Raw genomic sequence first — 18,898 nt, 5'->3', positions numbered from 1 at the left:
AAAACAAAAACTGCAACAAGAGATAAAGAAGGGCATCATATCATAATTAAGTGATTTATCCTTCAAAAGGGTCTAACAGTGGTAAATATGGATGCCCCCAATTTGAGAGTACCTGAATATAAGTAATAATAAAGATGAAGAAACTAATTGATAATAATACAATAAGAGTAGGGGACTTTGACACCTCACTTACAGCAATGGACAGATCACCTAAGCAAAAACAAAACAAAACAAAAAACAAGGAAATAACGGTTTTCAATGACACAATGGACCAGATGGACCTAACAGATATATGTAGTGCATTTCCTCCTAAAGCAAAATAATACACATTCTTTTCAAGTACACATGGAACACTCTCCAGAACAAACCACATATTGGTTCACAAATCAGGCCACCACTGGTACAAAAAGATCAGAATCATCTATGCATATTTTCAGATCACAATGCTATGAAACTTGAAGTCTATCACAAGAAAAAATTTGGAAAGACCACAAATACATGGCAGTTAAGAACATCCTATTAAAGAATGAATGGGTTAACCAGGAAATTAAAGAAGAAATTTAAAAATACAGGGAAGCATATGAAAATGAAAACAGAACAGTCCAAAACCTTTGCAATGCAGGAAAGGCAGTCCTAAGAGGGAAGTATATAGCAGTACAAGCCTACCTCAAGAAGCAAGAAAAGTCTCAAATACACAACCTAACCTTACACCTTAAGAAGCTAGAAAAGGAACAGCAAATAAAGTCTAAAGCCAGTGGAAGGGAAATATAAAGATTAGAGCAGAAATAAATAATATAGAATTTTTTTTTAAAAAGTAGAATATCAATGAAGCAAAGAGTTGGTTCTTCTAAAGAATTAATAAAATTGATAAACCCCTAGCCAGACTTATGAAAAAGAAAAGAGGGCGCCTGGGTGGCTCAGATGGTTAAGCGTCTGCCTTCGGCTCAGGTCATGATCCCAGAATCCTGGGATCGAGTCCCACATCGGGCTCCCTGCTCCTTGGGAGCCTGCTTCTCCCTCTGCTTCTCTCTCTCTCTCTCTCTCTCCCTCTGTCTCTCATGAATAAATAAATAAAATCTTAAAAAAAAAGAAAAGAGAAAGGACCCAAATAGATAAAATCACAAATGGAAGAGGAGAGATCACAACCAACACTACAGAAATACACACAATTCTAAGAGAATACTATGAAAAATTATATGGCAACAAATTGGGCAATCTGGAAGAAATGGACAAATCCCTGGAAACTTACAAACTACCAAAACTGAAACGAAAGAAATAAAAAATTTGAACAGACCCATAACCAACAAAGAAATCGAATCAATAATCAAAAATCTCCCAACAAACAAAAGTCCAGGGCCAGATAGCTTCTCCGGGGAATTCTACCAGACATTTAAAGAAAAGTTAATACCTATTCTTCTGAAACTGTTCCAAAAAAAACAGAAATGGAAGGAAAACTTCCAAACTCATTCTATGAAGCCAGCATTACCTTGATTCCAAAACCAAAGACCCCACTAAAATGGAGAATTACAGGACAATATCCCTGATGAACATGGATGCAAATAACTCTCAAGAAGATACTACCAAATCAAATCCAACAGTACATTAAAAGAATTATTAACCATGATCAAGTGGGATTTATTCCTGGGCTGCAGGGTTGGTTCAATGTTTGGAAATCAGTTAACATGATACACCACATTAATAAAAGAAAGGATAAGAAACACATGATCTTGTCAAAAGATGTAGAAAAAGCATTTGACAAAATACAGCATCTATTGTTGATAAAAACACTCAACAGAGTAGGAATAGATGGAACACACCTCAACATAATAAAGGTCATATATGAAAGACACACAGCAAATAACATTCTCAATGGGGAAAAACTGAGAGCCTTTCCCCTATGGTCAGGAAGAAGACAAGGATGTCCACTCTCACCATTACTATTTAACATACTATTGGAAGTCTTAGCCTCAGCAATCAGATAACAAAAAGAAATAAAAGACATCCAAATTGGCAAGGAAGCTAAAGTTTCACTATTTGCAGACAACATGATACTCTATGTAGAAAACCCAAGAGTCCACCAAAAAACTGATAGATATAATACTTGAATTTAGCACAGTTGCAGGATAAAATCAACGTGCAGAAATGTTTTGCATTTCTATACACAAATAACGAAGCTGCAGAAAAAGAAATCAAGGAATCAATCCCATTTGCAACCGCACCAAAAACAATAAGATATCTAGGAATAAACCTAAGTAAAAAGGTAAAAGATCTGTTCTCTGAAAACTACAGAACACTTATGCAAGAAATTGAAGGGGAAACAAAGAAATGGAAAAGCACTCCATACTCATGGATTGTAAGAACGTTGTTAAAATGTCTATACTACCCAAAGCAATCTACACATTTAATGCAATCCCTATCAACATACCACCAGCCATGGAGCTCCTGCGTGGCTCAGTTGGTTAAGCAACCAATTCTTGATTTCAGCTCTGGTCATGATCTCAGGGTCCTGAGTTCAAGCCCAGAGCTGGACTCCTTGCTCAGCACAGTCTTCTTGAAGTTTCCCTCTCCCTCTCCCTCTCCCTTTGCCCCTACCCCCACTCACATGTGCTCTCTCCCTCTCTCTCTCTTAAATAAATAAATAAATTCTTCAAAAAAAAATTCCACCAGGATTGTTCACAGAGCTAGAACAAACAATTCTAAAATTTCTATGGAACCATGAAAGACCCCGAATAGCCAAAGCAATCCTTAAGAAGAAAAAACAAAACTGGATGCCTCACGATTGTGGATTTCAAGCTACATTATAAAGCTGTAGTCATCAAGCTAGTATGGTAGTAGCACAAAAACAGACATATAAATCAATGGAACAGACTAGAAAACCCAGAAATGAACCCACAACTATACGGTCAGCTAATCTTCGACAAAGCAGGAAAGAATATCCAATGGAAAAAAGACAGTCTCAGGGTGCCTGGGTGGCTCAGTCAGTTAAGTGTCTGCCTTCGGCTCAGGTCATGATCCCAGGGTCCTGGGATGGAGCCCTGCATCAGGGTCTCTGCTCAGCAGGAAGCCTGCTTCTCCCTCTCCCTCTGCCTGCCACTCCATCTGCTTGTGATATCTCTCTCTCTCAAATAAATAAATAAATAAAAATAAATAAAATCTTTTAAAAAAGGAAAAAAGACAGTCTCTTCAACAAATGGTGTTGGGAAAACTGGACTGCAACAGGCAGAAGAATGAAACTGGACCAGTTTCTTACACCATACACAAAAATAAATTCAAATTGGATGAAAGACCTAAATGTAAGACAGGAAACCATCAAAATCCTAGAGGAGAACACAGCAACCTCTTTGACCTCAGCCACAGCAATTTCTTGCTAGACATGACTCCAAAGGCAGGGGAAATAAAAGCAAAACTGAACCATTGGGAGTTCATCAAGATAAAAAGCTTTTGTACAGCAAAGGAAACAATCAACAAAACTAAAAGGCAGCCTACAGAATGGGAGAAGATATTTGCAAACTGATAAAGGGTTAGTATCCAAAATCTATAAAGAACTTAACAAACTCAACACCCTCCCCCCACAAAAAAAAATAATCCAGCTAAGAAATGGGCAAAAGACATGAAAATACACTTTTCCAAAGACATCCAAATGGCTAACAGACACATGAAAAGATGCTCAACATCATTCATCATCAGGGAAATACAAATCAAAACCACAATGAGATACCACCTCACACCTGTCAAAATAGCTAAATTTAACAACTCAAGAAACAACAGGTGTTGGCCAGGATGTGGAGAAAGGGGAGCCCTCTTGCACTATTGATGGGGATGAAAACTGGTAGAGCCACTCTGCAGAACAGTATGGCGGTTCCTCAAAAAGTTAAAAATAGAACTACCCTATGACCCAGTAATTTCACTAGTAGGTATTTATTTACCCAAAGGATACAAAAATACAGATTTGAAGGGGTACATGCACCCCAATGTTTATAGCAGCATTATTAACAATAGCCAAACTATGGAGAGCCCAAATGTCCATCAACTAACGAATGGATAAGGAAGATATATAATTTTTCAGCCATCAAAAAGAATGAAATCTTGCCATTTGCAACAATGTGGATGGAGGTAGAGTGTATTATGCAAAGTAAAATAAGTCATTCAGAGAAAGACAAGCAGCATATGATTTCACTTATATGTGGAATTTAAGAAAGAAAACAGATGAACATATGGGAAGGTGGGAAAAAAGGACAGAGGGAAACAAACCATAAGAGACTCTTAATGATAGAGAACAAACTGAGGGTTGATGGAGGGAGGTGAATGGGGCATGGGCTAGATGGGTGATGTGTATTAAAGAGAGCACTTATGATGAGCACTGAGTGTTGTATGTAAGTGATGAATCAGTGAATGTTCTCCTGATATCAATATTGTACTGTATATTAACTAACTAAAAATTAAACAAAGATTTAAAAATATATATATATATATATATGTATAAAGGAAATCACATTTACTTGATAAAGAAAAACACTTTACCCAGTTTTATTTTGATTCATTTTGACCCTGCTTATATCCTAAATGAATTTAAGTGGTTTATGGTAAAAAAAAAAAAAACCCACCTAGATCTATAATTAGGTTCTTAGAACAGAAAATCAAAGTCATGAAGAGGAGGAAGACGTAATTATACTAACTACAAGGGCTAAAACAATTAACATAATTGAACACTAAATCTGGTTATTAGTTTCCTGGCAGTCAAGCCAAAAATTATTTTGTTTTAGGAAAGTTTCATGTGAATAGTAATCTTGAGAGCAGGTAGCATGGCTTGAAAAGCACTTTGTAAACAGTAGAGTACTATAAAGCATTATTATTATTATTATTACTATTACTATTACTATTGTTATTATCCAGAATGGCATTCTATACCCATCTGGCACTTCCAATTATTTTGGCTGTTGTTTCAATGGCAATTTCACACAATTTATCATAGTCTGAACCTGCTATGCATACTAAACAACAAAAAGACAATGCTGCTCTGCCACTAGCTAGATGACTGACCTGAAGAAGAAACTTCAGCAATCTGGGCCTCAGCTTCCATATTTGTGACATCAGAGGTTTGGACTATCACTAGATGATCTTATTTTTTACCTACTCATGTATTTATTTGTCAGCAACTTTATGGAACTTACCATAAAATTCATTTGTTTTTACATGTAAAATTCACTGACTTTTAGTAAATTTACAGAGTTGTATAACCATCACCACAATATATAATTTTAGAACACTTACATCATGTCAAAAAAAACTGCATTCCCATTCCTTATTAAGATCATTTAAAAGTTCCTTTCTAACTTTTGTATCTGGGTTTCTAGACTTACAAAGCTTTAGCAGCTCTTTGCTACCTATACAGTTGACCCTTGAACAACATTGGGGGTTAGGGGCACCAAACCCCACACAGTTGAAAATCCACATAAAACTTTTGACTCCCCCAAAACTTAACTACTACTGGAAGCCTTACCAATAATATAAACAGTTGAGTAACACATTTTTATGTATATCATATACTGTATTGTTACAATGAATTAAGCTAGAGAAAATAAAATATTATTAAAATATCATAAGGTAAAATACATTTACAGTATTATACTGCATTTAGGAGAAAAAAAAATGCATGTAAGTTGACCCACACAGTTCAAACCCATGTTGTTCAAGGGTTAACTGTAGAACCAAGTTCAAATTCATCAGTGCAATATTCAAGCCTCTACAATCTACAATATCTCTCTGTTCCTCTCATTCCCTTGCCCTAATGAGTTACCTCCCTCTGAGTTTATGGTCTTGCAGTTCCCTTGGTAGGGAGTCCCTCTCACCTCCCCAATCTCTGAAGAGTAAAATCCTATCTATTATTCAGACTCAGCCTAAGTCCCACTCTTCCATAAAACTTTCTTCATTTCATACTCCTCACACTCATCTGGAATGAGACCTTATTTGCCTCTAATCTCTGATAGTATTTCATTTGTCCCTCTCATGAAAGTTCTTACTTTCATTTGTGAATCTTATGCTTAAGATCTCAACTTATTACTTGATTAAGATATCTTAGAAGGCAGTTAGTTGCTATAACTAAGAGAGCCATGTATCCTTAACAACTCGCAATGTTGCATTTTGTAAATAACAATTAATGATGGTGATTATAGTAATTGGTAGCTAAATTAAGCACTGATAATGTGCCAGGCACTGTTCTAAGCACTTCTACAAATATTAACTCATTTTATCCCTATAGCTACCCTGTGAGATAGGTACTATTATTATTACCACCATTTTACAGAAAAAGAAACTGAGGCACAGAGAAGGTACACACTTGCCAAGATTAAAAAGTTAAGTAGAGCTGAGATTTACATTCAGACAGTCTGGCTCTAAAACATACCCTCTTAACCACTATAGTACATTTCTAAGCCTGCTGAAACTCAGCAAATGTTAACTGAAAAAATCCTAATTAATAAGCTTCCATTCTGGGAAGGAAAGGTAATTAAGAATTCTAGGTGCTGACACAGAAGTAAAAAGGACAAATTCTGATTTGGACAGGAGAGTCACTAAACTTTTGGGTCGGCCCTGAGGTGCTAAAAAAACCATTGTTAAACCGTAAAGTTATAACTTACAAAGACAATTCCTCTCTCATACATAGGTGATGAGAGTTCAAAATTGGTAGTTTCTACTCTAGGCGAATATATGCATACCCTATGATCCAGAAATTCCATTCCTGTGTATATCCCAACAAAACTGCTTATGTATATCCACCAAAAAAAATGTTCTACTTGTAATAGCCAGAACTAGAAATTCCCCATCAACAGAAGAATGGATAAATCACATGTGGCATGTTAACAAAATGAAATACTATATAGCAATGAGAATGATCTATAACTACAAGGAATAATACGGATGAATCTTTCAAACATAATGTTGGGCAAAAGAAGCCAGACGCAAGGGTATATACTATATGAATCCATGTATATTAAGTATCAAAAAAAGGGCGAAACTATTCTGTTAGAAGTCAGGATAATGGTCACCCTTGGGAGGGTTACTGAGTAGAAGAAGAATCTGTTTCTTGATCTGGGTGCTGGTTACACAGGTGTGTGAAGTTTGTGAACATTCATGGAGTATACATTTATGTTAATAATTTATAATAGATTATATTATGTAAACATAAACTTTTCTCTATACACATTACACTTCAATAGTTTTTTTTAAAAAGTCTTTCCAAGAGAAAAAAAAAGACAAGAGCCAAAAATAAAAGTCACTTCTGCACTTGACATACAGAACTGACTGACAAGCTCATGGTTATCTCTTTGTCCTGAGATGGACAAGACAATCTCTTCCTTTTGTGGATACTGTGAGTTAACAAGAGAGGCCATCTTAATCCCTAGCCATTAGTGCAACCCTAATCCTTCCCAGAAACTCATAATAATAAAAGATAAAACAGACTTGTGGCAGCATACCACTTGTGGGCACTCAGCTCTGCCGGACACAAAATGAAATGCCTATTTTATTTAAAGAACTAAGTCTTCACTTGGAGTTTTTATTTATATTCCAAGAGTAACAACGCCATCATCTATGCAGTACAAATGGAGTCTGGGCCTGATGTCAATTAAAGTTTTCTTGAGCATTAACCTCATCTTTACAACAGTCTGAAACTGAGCACTCCTATTTTTATTACGCAACTCACTTCACTTCTATGGGTCTGTTTCCTCATCTGTAACATGGGAATAATAATAGTACCTCCCATATAGGTTGATGTAAGGACTGAAGACTTATTTCATGTAAAGCATTTAGCACAGTGCCTGCCACATAGTTAAATATTCAATGTATTAGCGTCTATTATTTTGATATAACTGGGACAATGGCATCATCTCCCTTACCATACAGCTAGCCCAGTTTATAGCTTTAATCTCCCAGCATTAGGATTTTAATATTTTAACTATTTTAATATTTTAATACTCAAGCAAAAGGGCAGTTCTGCCTCCCTGCTCTCTCTGAGGTCAAATAAAAAGGGAGTAATTCTTTTTTATAATTTATTTATTCATTTTGGACAGAAAGGGCACATAGGCACAAGGGGGAGGGGCAGAAGGGGCGGGAGAGAGGGAATCTCAAACAGACTCCCCACTGAGCATGGAGCCTGAGGCAGGGCTTGATCCCAAAACCCTGAGATCATGACCTGAGCCAAGATCATGACCTGAGCTGAAATCAAGAGTCTGGTGCTTACCCCAATGTTCATAGCAGCAATGTCCGCAATAGCCAAACTGTGGAAGGAGCTGAGATGCCCTTCAACAGACAAATGGATAAAGACAATGCGGTCCATATATACAATGGAATATTACTCAGCCATCAGAAAAGATGAATACCCAACTTTTACATCAACATGGATGGGACTGGAGATTAAGTGAAATAAGTCAAGCAGACAAAGTCAATTATCATATGGCTTCACTTATTTGTGGAACATGAGGAATAGCCATGGAGGACATTAGGAGAAGGAAGGGAAAAATGAAGGGGGGAAATTGGAGGGGGAGACGAACCATGAGAAACTATAGACTCCAAGAAACAAACTGAGGGTTTTAGAGGGGGGGATGGGTTAGCCCAGTGATGGGTATTACGGAGGGCATTGAGCACTGGGTGTTAACATGAAAACAATGAATCATGGAACACTACATCAAAAATTAATGATGTACTGTATGGCCACCCAGGTGCAAAAGGGAGTAATTTTGAACTAGCCAAGTAGGGTGGCCCAGGGTTAAGTGGGTCAGGAAAAGAGGGAGTCTGGGTAGCAGATGACTTGCTTTGATGATGCCACCTTCCTATATCATGCCAGAGAACCTAGTGCAGATGACATGACCTGCAGAGGAAGGGACCCAGAAAAAGGTAAGGCTGTATACTACAAGAGATGTTATAGCATCTTCAACAGAGAAAGGACCTAAAAAAGTCATTAAAGGAGAGGTTTGAAGGTTACATTTCCTGCTTTGCCCAACAGCCAGCATCATAATCTTAAGTTAACAAGTAGGTAGAACATTTTTCTAGTTATAAAAAGCTTTCACACACGTCTTTTTATATAGTCCTCACAACCACCCTGTCAGAGAAAATTTCATTATCCCCATCTAATATAGGAAGAAAGAAAGGCTCAGAGAAGTGAAATAATTTGTCCAAAATCATCAGCTGGTAGCTGGGGGGACCAGCATTCTAATTCAAGTGTTCTGGGTTCAAAAACCATGTTTTTTTCAATTAAAACATACTGGACTTTTATGTGGACTTCAGTTAGCCTGGGCCGCGTCTGTTATGATTGAAAGAAAAAAAATTAAGCAGAGACTAGATGTGTGAACTCTTCCTGATCCTCAGTCTCAGATGGCAGAAAGAAAACTGACAGGAAGTAGATGGATTTGAAATAAAAAGAGGCTAGCGATGGGGAGGGAAGTGGGAGGATCTAAAAAGAAAAGTAGAAGCAGCTCTAACTGGAGATTGCTGTAAGCAGGTGCCAACTGGTCTGGCGATGCCACCTTTTGGGTTTTTCCTCCTGGCTGAGCAGGGCCAGGTCTACTGTGCTCCATCTCCTTCCTTCACCCATAAGCCCAGCTTGGGCTGGAGAGATGCTGTAACCCCCAAAACCCAAAACTGCCCTGGATGAGGGGCAGTGGTGGTGGTCTGGGCAGCCGTCGTGGCAGGTTAGGGGCAGAGGTAGTCAAGAGGAGGGTAGGAAAACGCCGGATACAGGAAGTAACTCTCTGGGAGGCGACGCAAGCGTAGCGAGTGTGTAGTAAGAGGATGGAGTAAGGAGGTGTGTGAGGTGACTGCTGGGGTGCCAGAAGGAACTGGAGTCTGAGGGACAGGGCAGAGAGGGACCTGGCAGGTGCGCACCCCGCGTCGCGTGAGGCGCCGCCGCCGGAAGGCGGGTCCTGAGAAAAGTTCAGTTTGGTTGAAAGGGGGTGTGAACCCTGGGGAACGCAGGTCCCAGCGCGGGAAGAGGGCGTCAAAGAGCTCCCAGAAAAGGTTTGAGAGGGTGTGCCTGGGCTCTCCGTTGGATACCTGAAGAGAGCTCGCGGCTCCCAGCCTCTCCTAACTCTCCTCCTTACCTTGGGAACCGTGATATGGTCCGTGTTCCCGCCACCTGAAGCCCTCAGTGCTACTTGGGTTGTCGCTCCCGCTGCCGCCACTGCTCCAGCTACCTATTTGCTCAACCCAGGTTCCCCTTGCCGCCCTCTCTGTCCTGGCACAAGCTCTCGTCACGTGATCTTCCTGGAGGTTTCTATCGCGACACTTTGTCTGTGGCCTCTCCCGCCATCTTGCTTCCTGGCAAATGCCCTCTGTGGTGGGAAGCTGAGGGTTTTCTGGTTTGGGCTACAGGTTTGGCCCAGGAGTTAAGTCCCAGACTCGAGTACTGCCTCCCTTCTCATACACTTTAATGCAGTAAGGGTTCTGGGCACCTATATAATTCCACTACTCTCTAATGTTAACAGTGATGACACCTTACCAAGATAACACAGATAATCCCATTCTGGTAACTGGATTTCTGAAAAGCTTCAGAGCTGTGAGACCTTGGACAAGTCACAATAGAATACTTTTTGAAATGATGTATAAGCATATCCTCTTCTCACTCCCCTCTTTTACTAGTCTACTATCATTAACCTAGTTAAGTCCCAGACGATTGCAGTGGCCTCATAATTTGTGTCATCACAGATGTGGGAAAAGGACCAAAGGCCCACCAGACCACCTCTCAGATGAGGTGCCGACAGGTGCAGTCATTCAGTGGTATTCTCTGAATCAGTCTTGTGATGGAAAAAGTAACAGTCTGGGATTTGGAAAAGCTGTTATATTATAAATGTCATTTATTTTTTATTTTTTTGTCTTCCCATCTACAATGTCAGCTTTGTGAGGCAGGAACTTTTGTTTGCTGCTAGATCTCCAAAGTTTAGAAAAGACTTGGCATACAGTAGGTACTTAATAAATATTTGTTGCATAAATAAATTTTCAAAGCTATCCCAGATTTTATCCACCATTAACTTTAACCATTTCCCCTAAAATTTCCACCTTAAGGCAAGTTGATGTCATTTCAGAGGAAATTAAGGGAAAAGCAGTAGCTTGCCAAAGGTTGCAGAAGAATCAGAAGTCAAATGGGACCCCACTAGAGTAAAGAAAGCCTGGGAATAAGAGGGAAAATTTGGGAAAAGAAAGTATTGGACTCAAAATATTTTCAGTAAAAAAGATACTATTATTATCTGTTTATTATTTGTTTGTCTTCCCCACTATGATGTCTCTTCCATGAGGTTTTTGTCTGTTTGCTACTGTATTCCAGTGCTTAGAAAAGTACTTGGCACATAATGAATGCTTGATAAATACTTGCTGAATGGCTAGATAAGAATGAATAACTCTAAACTCACAGCTGGTGTGGGCCAGAAGATAAACTAGAGGGAAAGAATCTGAAGGCAGGGAAACCATGAGGAGGCTATTGTGGTTTTCCCAAAAGGCGCTGTGAACTGATGAGTCTGTGGGACTTTTGACTCTGTACCTAGAGCTCAGGCCTCAGCAAGATTAGCCCACATCTGAAATGCTAGTTGCTGCAGCAAATCTGTCCTGTTTTATAACCAAACCTCCAACTCCATTATTGTCCACTTATGTTCTACTTTGAGGGCTTTTCCATTGTTGGGGGTTGGTGTTCTTCCCATGGTATCCTAGGGAAGTAGGTATACTTTGCTCCATTTTCTATCTCAATAGCTAGAGGTACAGCTTCAGAAAGCTGCTACCAAAAGTCACCCATAATGTGGTGGATGATGACTATTTAAAAAGTCACAGAGCCTTTGTGACCTCACTCATGCTCAAGAGGTAGCTTGATAAACCACAGCAGAGGGCAGCTGGGCCATGTCATACAAGTCACCAAGACCTCCTCCAGTTTGCTGCTGGGGAGAGGCCATCAGAAACAGACTGTATTTTTAGGTTATTTCAGTCTCAGCTTATCAGTCATCTTAAACCAACTGCTAACAAACTTATTTTGCAGACCAAATTACTAGAAAGCACATTATTCATCTTTTAGAGACAGCTTACTTGAATCATGCAGTGCATAGGGGATATCAGCGAAGAGGTCTGGCAAGACTGCATCACGCTCTTCCTACAAACTGGAATGTGCTGTGATGTAGCGATTATCACCAATTCCCCACCCTGGTTGTTAGCTTCTTACCCTGAAGGCAACTTGTTCCAGTTGACCCAGGAAGAAATTCAGACCTTGCTGGCGATAGAGGGGAGAGAGAAGTTGTTTCTTCAAGGAATCACCCTTGCAGGGACCAAATGCTTGTTGATTCGGGACAACCTTTACACTGAGGGCAACAACACCATGGACCTCCGCACCAAAGGCCAGAGTCGGGGCAGCCAGGCAGTGACTGTAGTTCAGATTGAGTCTGTATACCTTGTGGTGATGGGACAAAAAGGAACAGAAGGAGGGCCTCTCAACCTTAAGGCTTTTGAGATGGCAGGTTACATCAGAGAGGCCATTCATCAATACATGGCCCATTTCTAACTAAATAAAAAGGAATTGGTGTTTGACCAGGAATTTGAATTCAGTGTTATCTGTATTACCTGCTAAGTTAACCTGGTCTTGAGGAGAACAGAAAGGGAGATCTCATATAAGGTTTGGAGATGTGTGTGTGTGTGTCTGTGTGTGTGTATATGTTGTGTGTGTGTTGGGAGGGGGGCAGATTGAGGAGTAAGTGTTAAGGCATTAGGGCTTCTGGGCCTTTTTTATACCTAGAACACCATCCTTCCTTAGCACCTGAAGGAGAGGGTAGTATACTGGGAACTAGGAAATCTTGGTTCTAATCCCAACTTTTTCCTTACTTACCATGAGACTTTTCTCTCTGAGTCTCAATTTCCTTATCCACGTAATGGGGAGTACACTATGTCTCTGAGGGCCATTTAACCTATGGAAATCTAGGATTTTGTAACAACACACAGATCCTCCAAGGTCCAGCTCAGGTACTACCTCCATGAGGAAGCTTTCTTTACTTTCCTTGACCCTTGGAGTTGACACTGATTTGAATTCCTAAAGCATTAACACTCTGGGTCATTTATTCGGCCCTTAATCACACTCTGTCCAACATTTCTTGGATGACTGTTTTGTGCTCTTGTTTAACTTTCCACACACATAGATTTTGTTTCCCAAATTCATTATAATCCCCTTAAAGAGCAGATGATGTATCTTCTACCTCTCTATATTTGGATAACCCAGCACAGAGCTCCAACGGGAATTGGTTACATGGCTAAAATCACTTATCAGGAAGAGCTTTCCAAAGTGGAATTCTGCTGGGTATAGATGATCCAAGGTGCTTGTGGCTAGATTTTCCTTTTTGAATTTGTAGCTCACCTTTGGACCATTTATCTGTTCATTGTTCTCACTGTCAGGGTGGGCAGGAAACTAAGAAAGGAGGTGAAAAATTCTAACCATTCAATCTGGCTTGTTGCTAGCAGCTCTGAGAACTCTGGGTGAGAGAAGGCAGGAATGAGAAAGATGAGGTTGAGTAATAAACCATAGTGCTTATTTGACCTGGTACTTATTTGGTCCTGCTGTCACCAGTCCCCCAGGAGCAGTGATTATGGAGAACTCTCTTCTGTGTTAATTACAAGGACCCACCTCTACAACACCCCCAGCACATACCCTCACAAGCTTGTAAAGGTCAGGGTTTAAACATGGAGTTTGTCAAAATCTCTAGAGCAGTGCTACTCAATGCAAATATAATTCTAGTCACATATGTAGTTTAAAATTTTCTGGTAGCCACAATAAAGAAGAAGTAAGATGGGTGAACTTGATTTTAAGAATATAATTTATTAAACCCAATACATCAAAATATTACTATTTAAATATTACTATTTAAACACATATGAAAATGTGTTTAATGAAAATATTGCTGATGAGATATTTTACATGTTTTTATGCCAAGGTTTCAAAATCTGGTGTGTATTTTACATTTGCAATACATCTCAATTCAGAAAAGCTTCATTTCTAGTGGCTACTGAATTGGGCAGCGTGGGTTTAGGCCAACCCCATCCAATGTTTGAAACCCCTCTGCAACATCCCTGGCAAGACACACAACCATTCATCCAATACATCCCATGCTAGACATTGGCTAGATAATTAAATGTCAAGAAAAAAGAGGTTTCTTAGATAAGATTCTAGCGGGGACAAGATAAGTGAAAAGATAAATTATAGTACCATGAAGTAAATGCTATGAAGTACTTTGTTTGTTCAAACATGTATTGAGCTCTCATTATGTGTCAGGCACTGTTTTAGATATATCAGTAGACAATCAAATACTTTATGTTCATGGAGCTTATATTCTAATGGGAGAAACAGATAATATGTATCAGGGGATGATTAATGTTACAAAGACAAACAAAGCAGTATAAAGGGAGATAGAGAATGATGGGAGAAACTATTTTGAACAATGAGGTCAGAGGCAGCCTCTCTGGAGAGAAGATATCTATACAGAGGCCTAATGAAATAAAGGAATAAGTCATGTCAAAAACTGGGGGAAAATGTTTCAGGCAGAGAGAAGAGCCCTTTAAAAGCCCTGAAGAAGGAATGTGCCTAGTCTGTTGAGGAACTATCAGGAGGCCAATGTGATTGCAGCCTCTCAGGACAATGGCCCTCTCCATCTGCAGCATCCTTAAGCAGGGTGGTAAGGCAGCAGAAGCTGACTCCCAGGGTGGAGCAGTAAAGCAGAACAAAAGCCTTCATCACCCTCCTTCTGGGCTCTCTCTTTCTAATGAAATTGCCTTAACATTTTTAGCGGCCACATCATACTGCTGACTCACATTGAGCTTCTAGTTAACAAAACCCCCTACTGCTTTTTCATACTGGCTACTGTTAAGAAAAGAGCTTCAAATAGTGGCAAGGCAATAAATCAAGGACAAAATTAAATGTCGAAGTCGTTTACAGAATCTCAGTGTGGCATGATTTATATCCCAGAAGGGAAAAAAAGGAAAGTGAGATAAAGGGTGAGGAAGGTGAATTCTGAAGATAATTGAGTCTCCTACATCATTCTTTGCAGTCTGGTTTTCCCAAGCAAAGAGGTGTGTTCAGGAAATAGAGCCACTTAGGAAAAATGGCCTTGCCAGGTAGAGGTGCCCAACAAATCCTTCATTAGAGGACAAGCTAAAGTACCCAGATGTCCCACTGAGAAACTTGATTAAGGCCCAGGGTGGTAAGCTGGGAAGGGGAAAAGAATCCAGGTAGTTAGCCACTCAGCAAAGATCCTGCCTTTTCCAGCCAGAGAAAAACACTTCACTGCTAGACAAGACCATAGCCCTAGACTTTTGCTATGGTAAAGTCTTTCCTTGGAGACTGAATGTGCCTTGTATGAATAAGATTGAACTGAATGTGGAGAGAAACTCATTCTAGCTGTCCTATTTCCAGAAGGCATTAAGGAAGACCATTATGGGAGGGCTCAAGGTTAGAACAAGGAAACTTAAACCTTGTTGGAAGGACCCATCTCCCTTTTCCATCCAACCTATGTGCTCCTCTCTTGTGTTCTGGGTGCTCACAGTGGAAATCAGGAGCTAGCCTCAGCATATATTCTGCTGTCTTGGTGCCCACTTTTCCTCTCTTGCACCCCACAGTCCAACCACACTGAACAACTCAAAGTTTTCAGGACATGCTTCACAATTTCCCCCACAGTGTTTTCAGTAATTGCCACCACTTGCCCTCCCCCTCTCATTCCCTTACAATCTCAACCTCATTTTTCTAGGCCCAGACACCAGGCCCATTCCTATAAGGATATTACTTATTCCCCAAATTTGAAGGTATTTCCTCATGCCTTGGAATCCTCCACCTTGTTCTTTGCACCTCTCCCACAACACTTAAATCTTTCAAATTACAGTCTTTAATATGCATATACATATCTTCTCTCCCTTATTTGCCAGCTAGTTCCCCTAGAGATGACTGTTTCACTGTAACCTCCACTAGCAGGCTTTTGCACTATGAAGTTCTCAGTGGATACACAACTTGTTGGATGATTAAATGAATGACAGACATATGAATAGACAAAGAAATGATTTTCCAGGGAAACCCCTTCCTTAGTTGCCTATAGTTTAAATGAGTGGAGAATGAAGGGAGGTTGTTGATAATTCCTCTTTGTCCTTCCTTTTCTCCACTCCCCAATACCAGTCACTAACTCCCTTGCCTTTAAGCCGTGGAGCAGTTCATTCTGGGAAAACTTCATCTCTCACTTTGAAGCTCTATGTGATTATTATGTTCCTTGTGTAGGGTGAGCTCCATGTCAAATGAATGGTAGACACAATCAATGGTATAGGAATTGAGTGGAAAAACTCCATTTGGGTGTTGTCCTTCCTCATTACTGTATGAAATGTGCATATTCTCTGCCAGTTAAGAGTTGTACATGTGGGGCTCCTGGGTGGCTCAGTCATTGAGCGTCTGCCTTCGGCTCGGATCGTGGTCCCAGGTTCCTGGGATTGAGCCCCGCGTCAGGCTTCCTGCTGCTTCTCCCTCTCTCGCTCCCCCTGCTTGTGTTCCCTCTCTCGCTGTGTCCCTCTCCATGAAATAAATAAATAAAATCTTTAAAAAAAGAGTTGTACGTGCATTTTATTCATTTTTTCATATGGTCATTTATTTTTCTTGTTGGATTGTTTATAAAGGCATTTACAATGAGGTGAAAGGTCTTGAATTCTGAGAATCTGAAGTCCAGCCCTGAGTTAGTACTTATTAGGTGTATGATCTTAGGCTAATCACTTACATCTACGGGCCTCTGGTTCTTCACATAGAAAATGGAGATGTTGATACTTACAGGGTTGGTGTGGAGATCAAATGGAAAAAAAATATGCACAAACTGATTTGGAAAGTATAAAGTGTTTTAGATATCAGGTCAGCCATAGAAATGGGTGTGGGGATTTAGAGTCCTCTGTCTTCAGGCAGGTACAAGTAGCCCTGCTTTTCAAAAGTTGATGTTATGAAATACACTTATGAAATAGTTGATGTTATGAAAACACTATGATGTTAATGAAAGACCTACATTAGTACCCGTTTTTGCTAACCAAAAGAAATTTGAAGAGGATTTTCACTTTTACCAAAAAAAAGATGAAAAAAAAAATAGCGTTCAGCATTTGTTTTGCAGTGAGCTATTACAGAGGTAGCATGCACCCTTTGTAGCAAGAGTGGTGCCACCAAGCTCTTTCCCTAGAAACTACATTCAGCATCTCAGCATCAAGCTGTCATAGCTTTGAACTGTGTCTGTGCTTCATCTGGATTTATTTTGTGCATCCGTTAGCAAGATGTGTCCTATGGTATCAGAAAAGTCTAAGAGAGATTATTTTTTTGGACCTGGGAATGCTCAGAATATTTTCTGTGTAAAATTAATGGTAATTACTTCTTTGCTTTATGTCATTCTGGCTTATGAAAGTTTTCATAGGAATGTTATATGTTCAGATAGCAGGGTAAGCCTGTATTTGGAAATGGGGGGCATAAGCTGAGCTCCTATGTGTTTGACAGTAGAGTTTGAAAATTTGGGGTTTAAAGTGCCAGATATAGCAGAGGCTTTAACTGATTTTGAAGTGGCCAGGTGTGGGGGTGGGGAGTAAGAATAAAGTGCTGCCTCTTGTGGAAAGGGTAGAGGCAGTTCTTAGGAATAGCAGCAAGCAGTCTCATTCTTGTGGCCTAAAAGGGAACAAGGTAGCCACTTCATAATAATATAGCACTGAGTGCTTTAGAGTTTATAAAAAGCTTTTGTATTTCATTCATTCATCAAATATTTATTTAATGCCTACTATGTACTTATTGTGAACAAGTAAATTATAATACAATGTAGTAAGTGGTATTGGAGAGTATATCCATTCATCAGTTGATGGACATTTGGACTCTTTCCATAGTTTGGCTATTGTGATGAGGCTGCTGTAAACATCAGGTGTGTGTATCCCTTCAAATCTGTATTTTTGTACCCTTTGTGTAAATACCTAGTAGTGCAATTGCTGGATCATAGGGTACTTCTATTTTTAACTTTTTGAGGAGAGTTCATACTGTTCTCCAGAGTGGCTGCAACAGTTTGCATTCCCACCAACAGTGCAAGAGAGCTCCCCTTTCTCCACATCTTTGCTAACACCTGTTGTTTCTTATGTTGTTAATTTTTACCATTCTGACAGGTGTGAGGTAGTATCTTATTGTGGTTTAGATTTGTATTTCCCTGATGATGAGTGATGTTTAGCATCTTTTCATGTGTCTGTTAACCATCTGGTTGAATGAGATTCATTTTAGACCTAAAGACACCGGCAGATTGAAAGTGAGAGAATGGAGAAACATTGATCATGCAAAAGGACATTGAAAGAAAGCCAAAGTAGCAAAACTTCTGTCAGAAAAACTAGATTTTAAGCAAAAGACTGTAACAAGAGGTGAAGAAGGGCACTGTACTATAATAAAGGGGACACTCCAATAAGAAGATCTAACACTTGTAAAATTTATGCTCCCAACCTGGGAGCACCCAAATATGTAAAACAATTAATAACAAACATAAAGGAAAGAAGTGATAATAATACAATAATATTAAGGGACTTTAACACCTTATTTACAGCAACAGACAGATCATCTAAGCAGAAGATCAACAAGGAAACAATGACTTTGAATGACATACTGGACCAGATGGACTTAAAAGATATATTCAGGACATTCCACTCTAAAGAAGCAGAATACACATTCTTTTCAAGTCCACATGGAACATTCTGCAGATTAGATCACATACAAGGTCACACATCAGGACTCAACAAGTACAAAAAAATTGAGATCATACAATGTATATTTTCTGACCACAACACTATGAAACTTGAAGTCAACCACAAGAAAAAATTTTGAAAGGCCAAAATTACATGGAGATTAAAGAACATCCTACTAAAG

General features: G+C 39.5%; 2 protein-coding genes across 2 annotated transcripts in view; one reads left to right on the top strand and one right to left on the bottom strand.

Moving 5' to 3' along the window:
• Positions 1–10,200, bottom strand: part of ASB12 (ankyrin repeat and SOCS box containing 12) — a 108,880-nt gene extending 98,680 nt beyond the window's left edge. The window contains exon 1 of the mRNA XM_027608696.1: positions 10,092–10,200. The gene's annotated coding sequence lies outside the window, so the exon portion shown is untranslated. The remainder of the gene's footprint in view (positions 1–10,091) is intronic.
• A 1,671-nt stretch (positions 10,201–11,871) lies between these two features.
• On the top strand, positions 11,872–12,552 carry LOC113931324 (profilin-2-like). The gene has a single exon (XM_027609168.1). It carries the CDS (start codon positions 12,065–12,067, stop codon positions 12,524–12,526), a length of 462 nt encoding a protein of 153 aa, XP_027464969.1. The 5' UTR covers positions 11,872–12,064; the 3' UTR covers positions 12,527–12,552.
• Positions 12,553–18,898: the final 6,346 nt, after the last annotated feature.

This window comes from Zalophus californianus, chromosome X (genome assembly GCF_009762305.2).
Source record: "Zalophus californianus isolate mZalCal1 chromosome X, mZalCal1.pri.v2, whole genome shotgun sequence".
NCBI classification, from domain to species: domain Eukaryota; kingdom Metazoa; phylum Chordata; class Mammalia; order Carnivora; family Otariidae; genus Zalophus; species Zalophus californianus.
The sequence above is the reverse complement of the archived record's forward strand: the minus strand, read 5'-3'. Positions and strand labels throughout refer to the sequence as shown.

What these genes read in the sequence shown, in the direction of transcription:
- LOC113931324 (XM_027609168.1), top strand. Translation starts at nt 12,065, where the DNA reads ATGCAGTGCATAGGGGATATCAGCGAAGAGGTCTGGCAAGACTGCATC.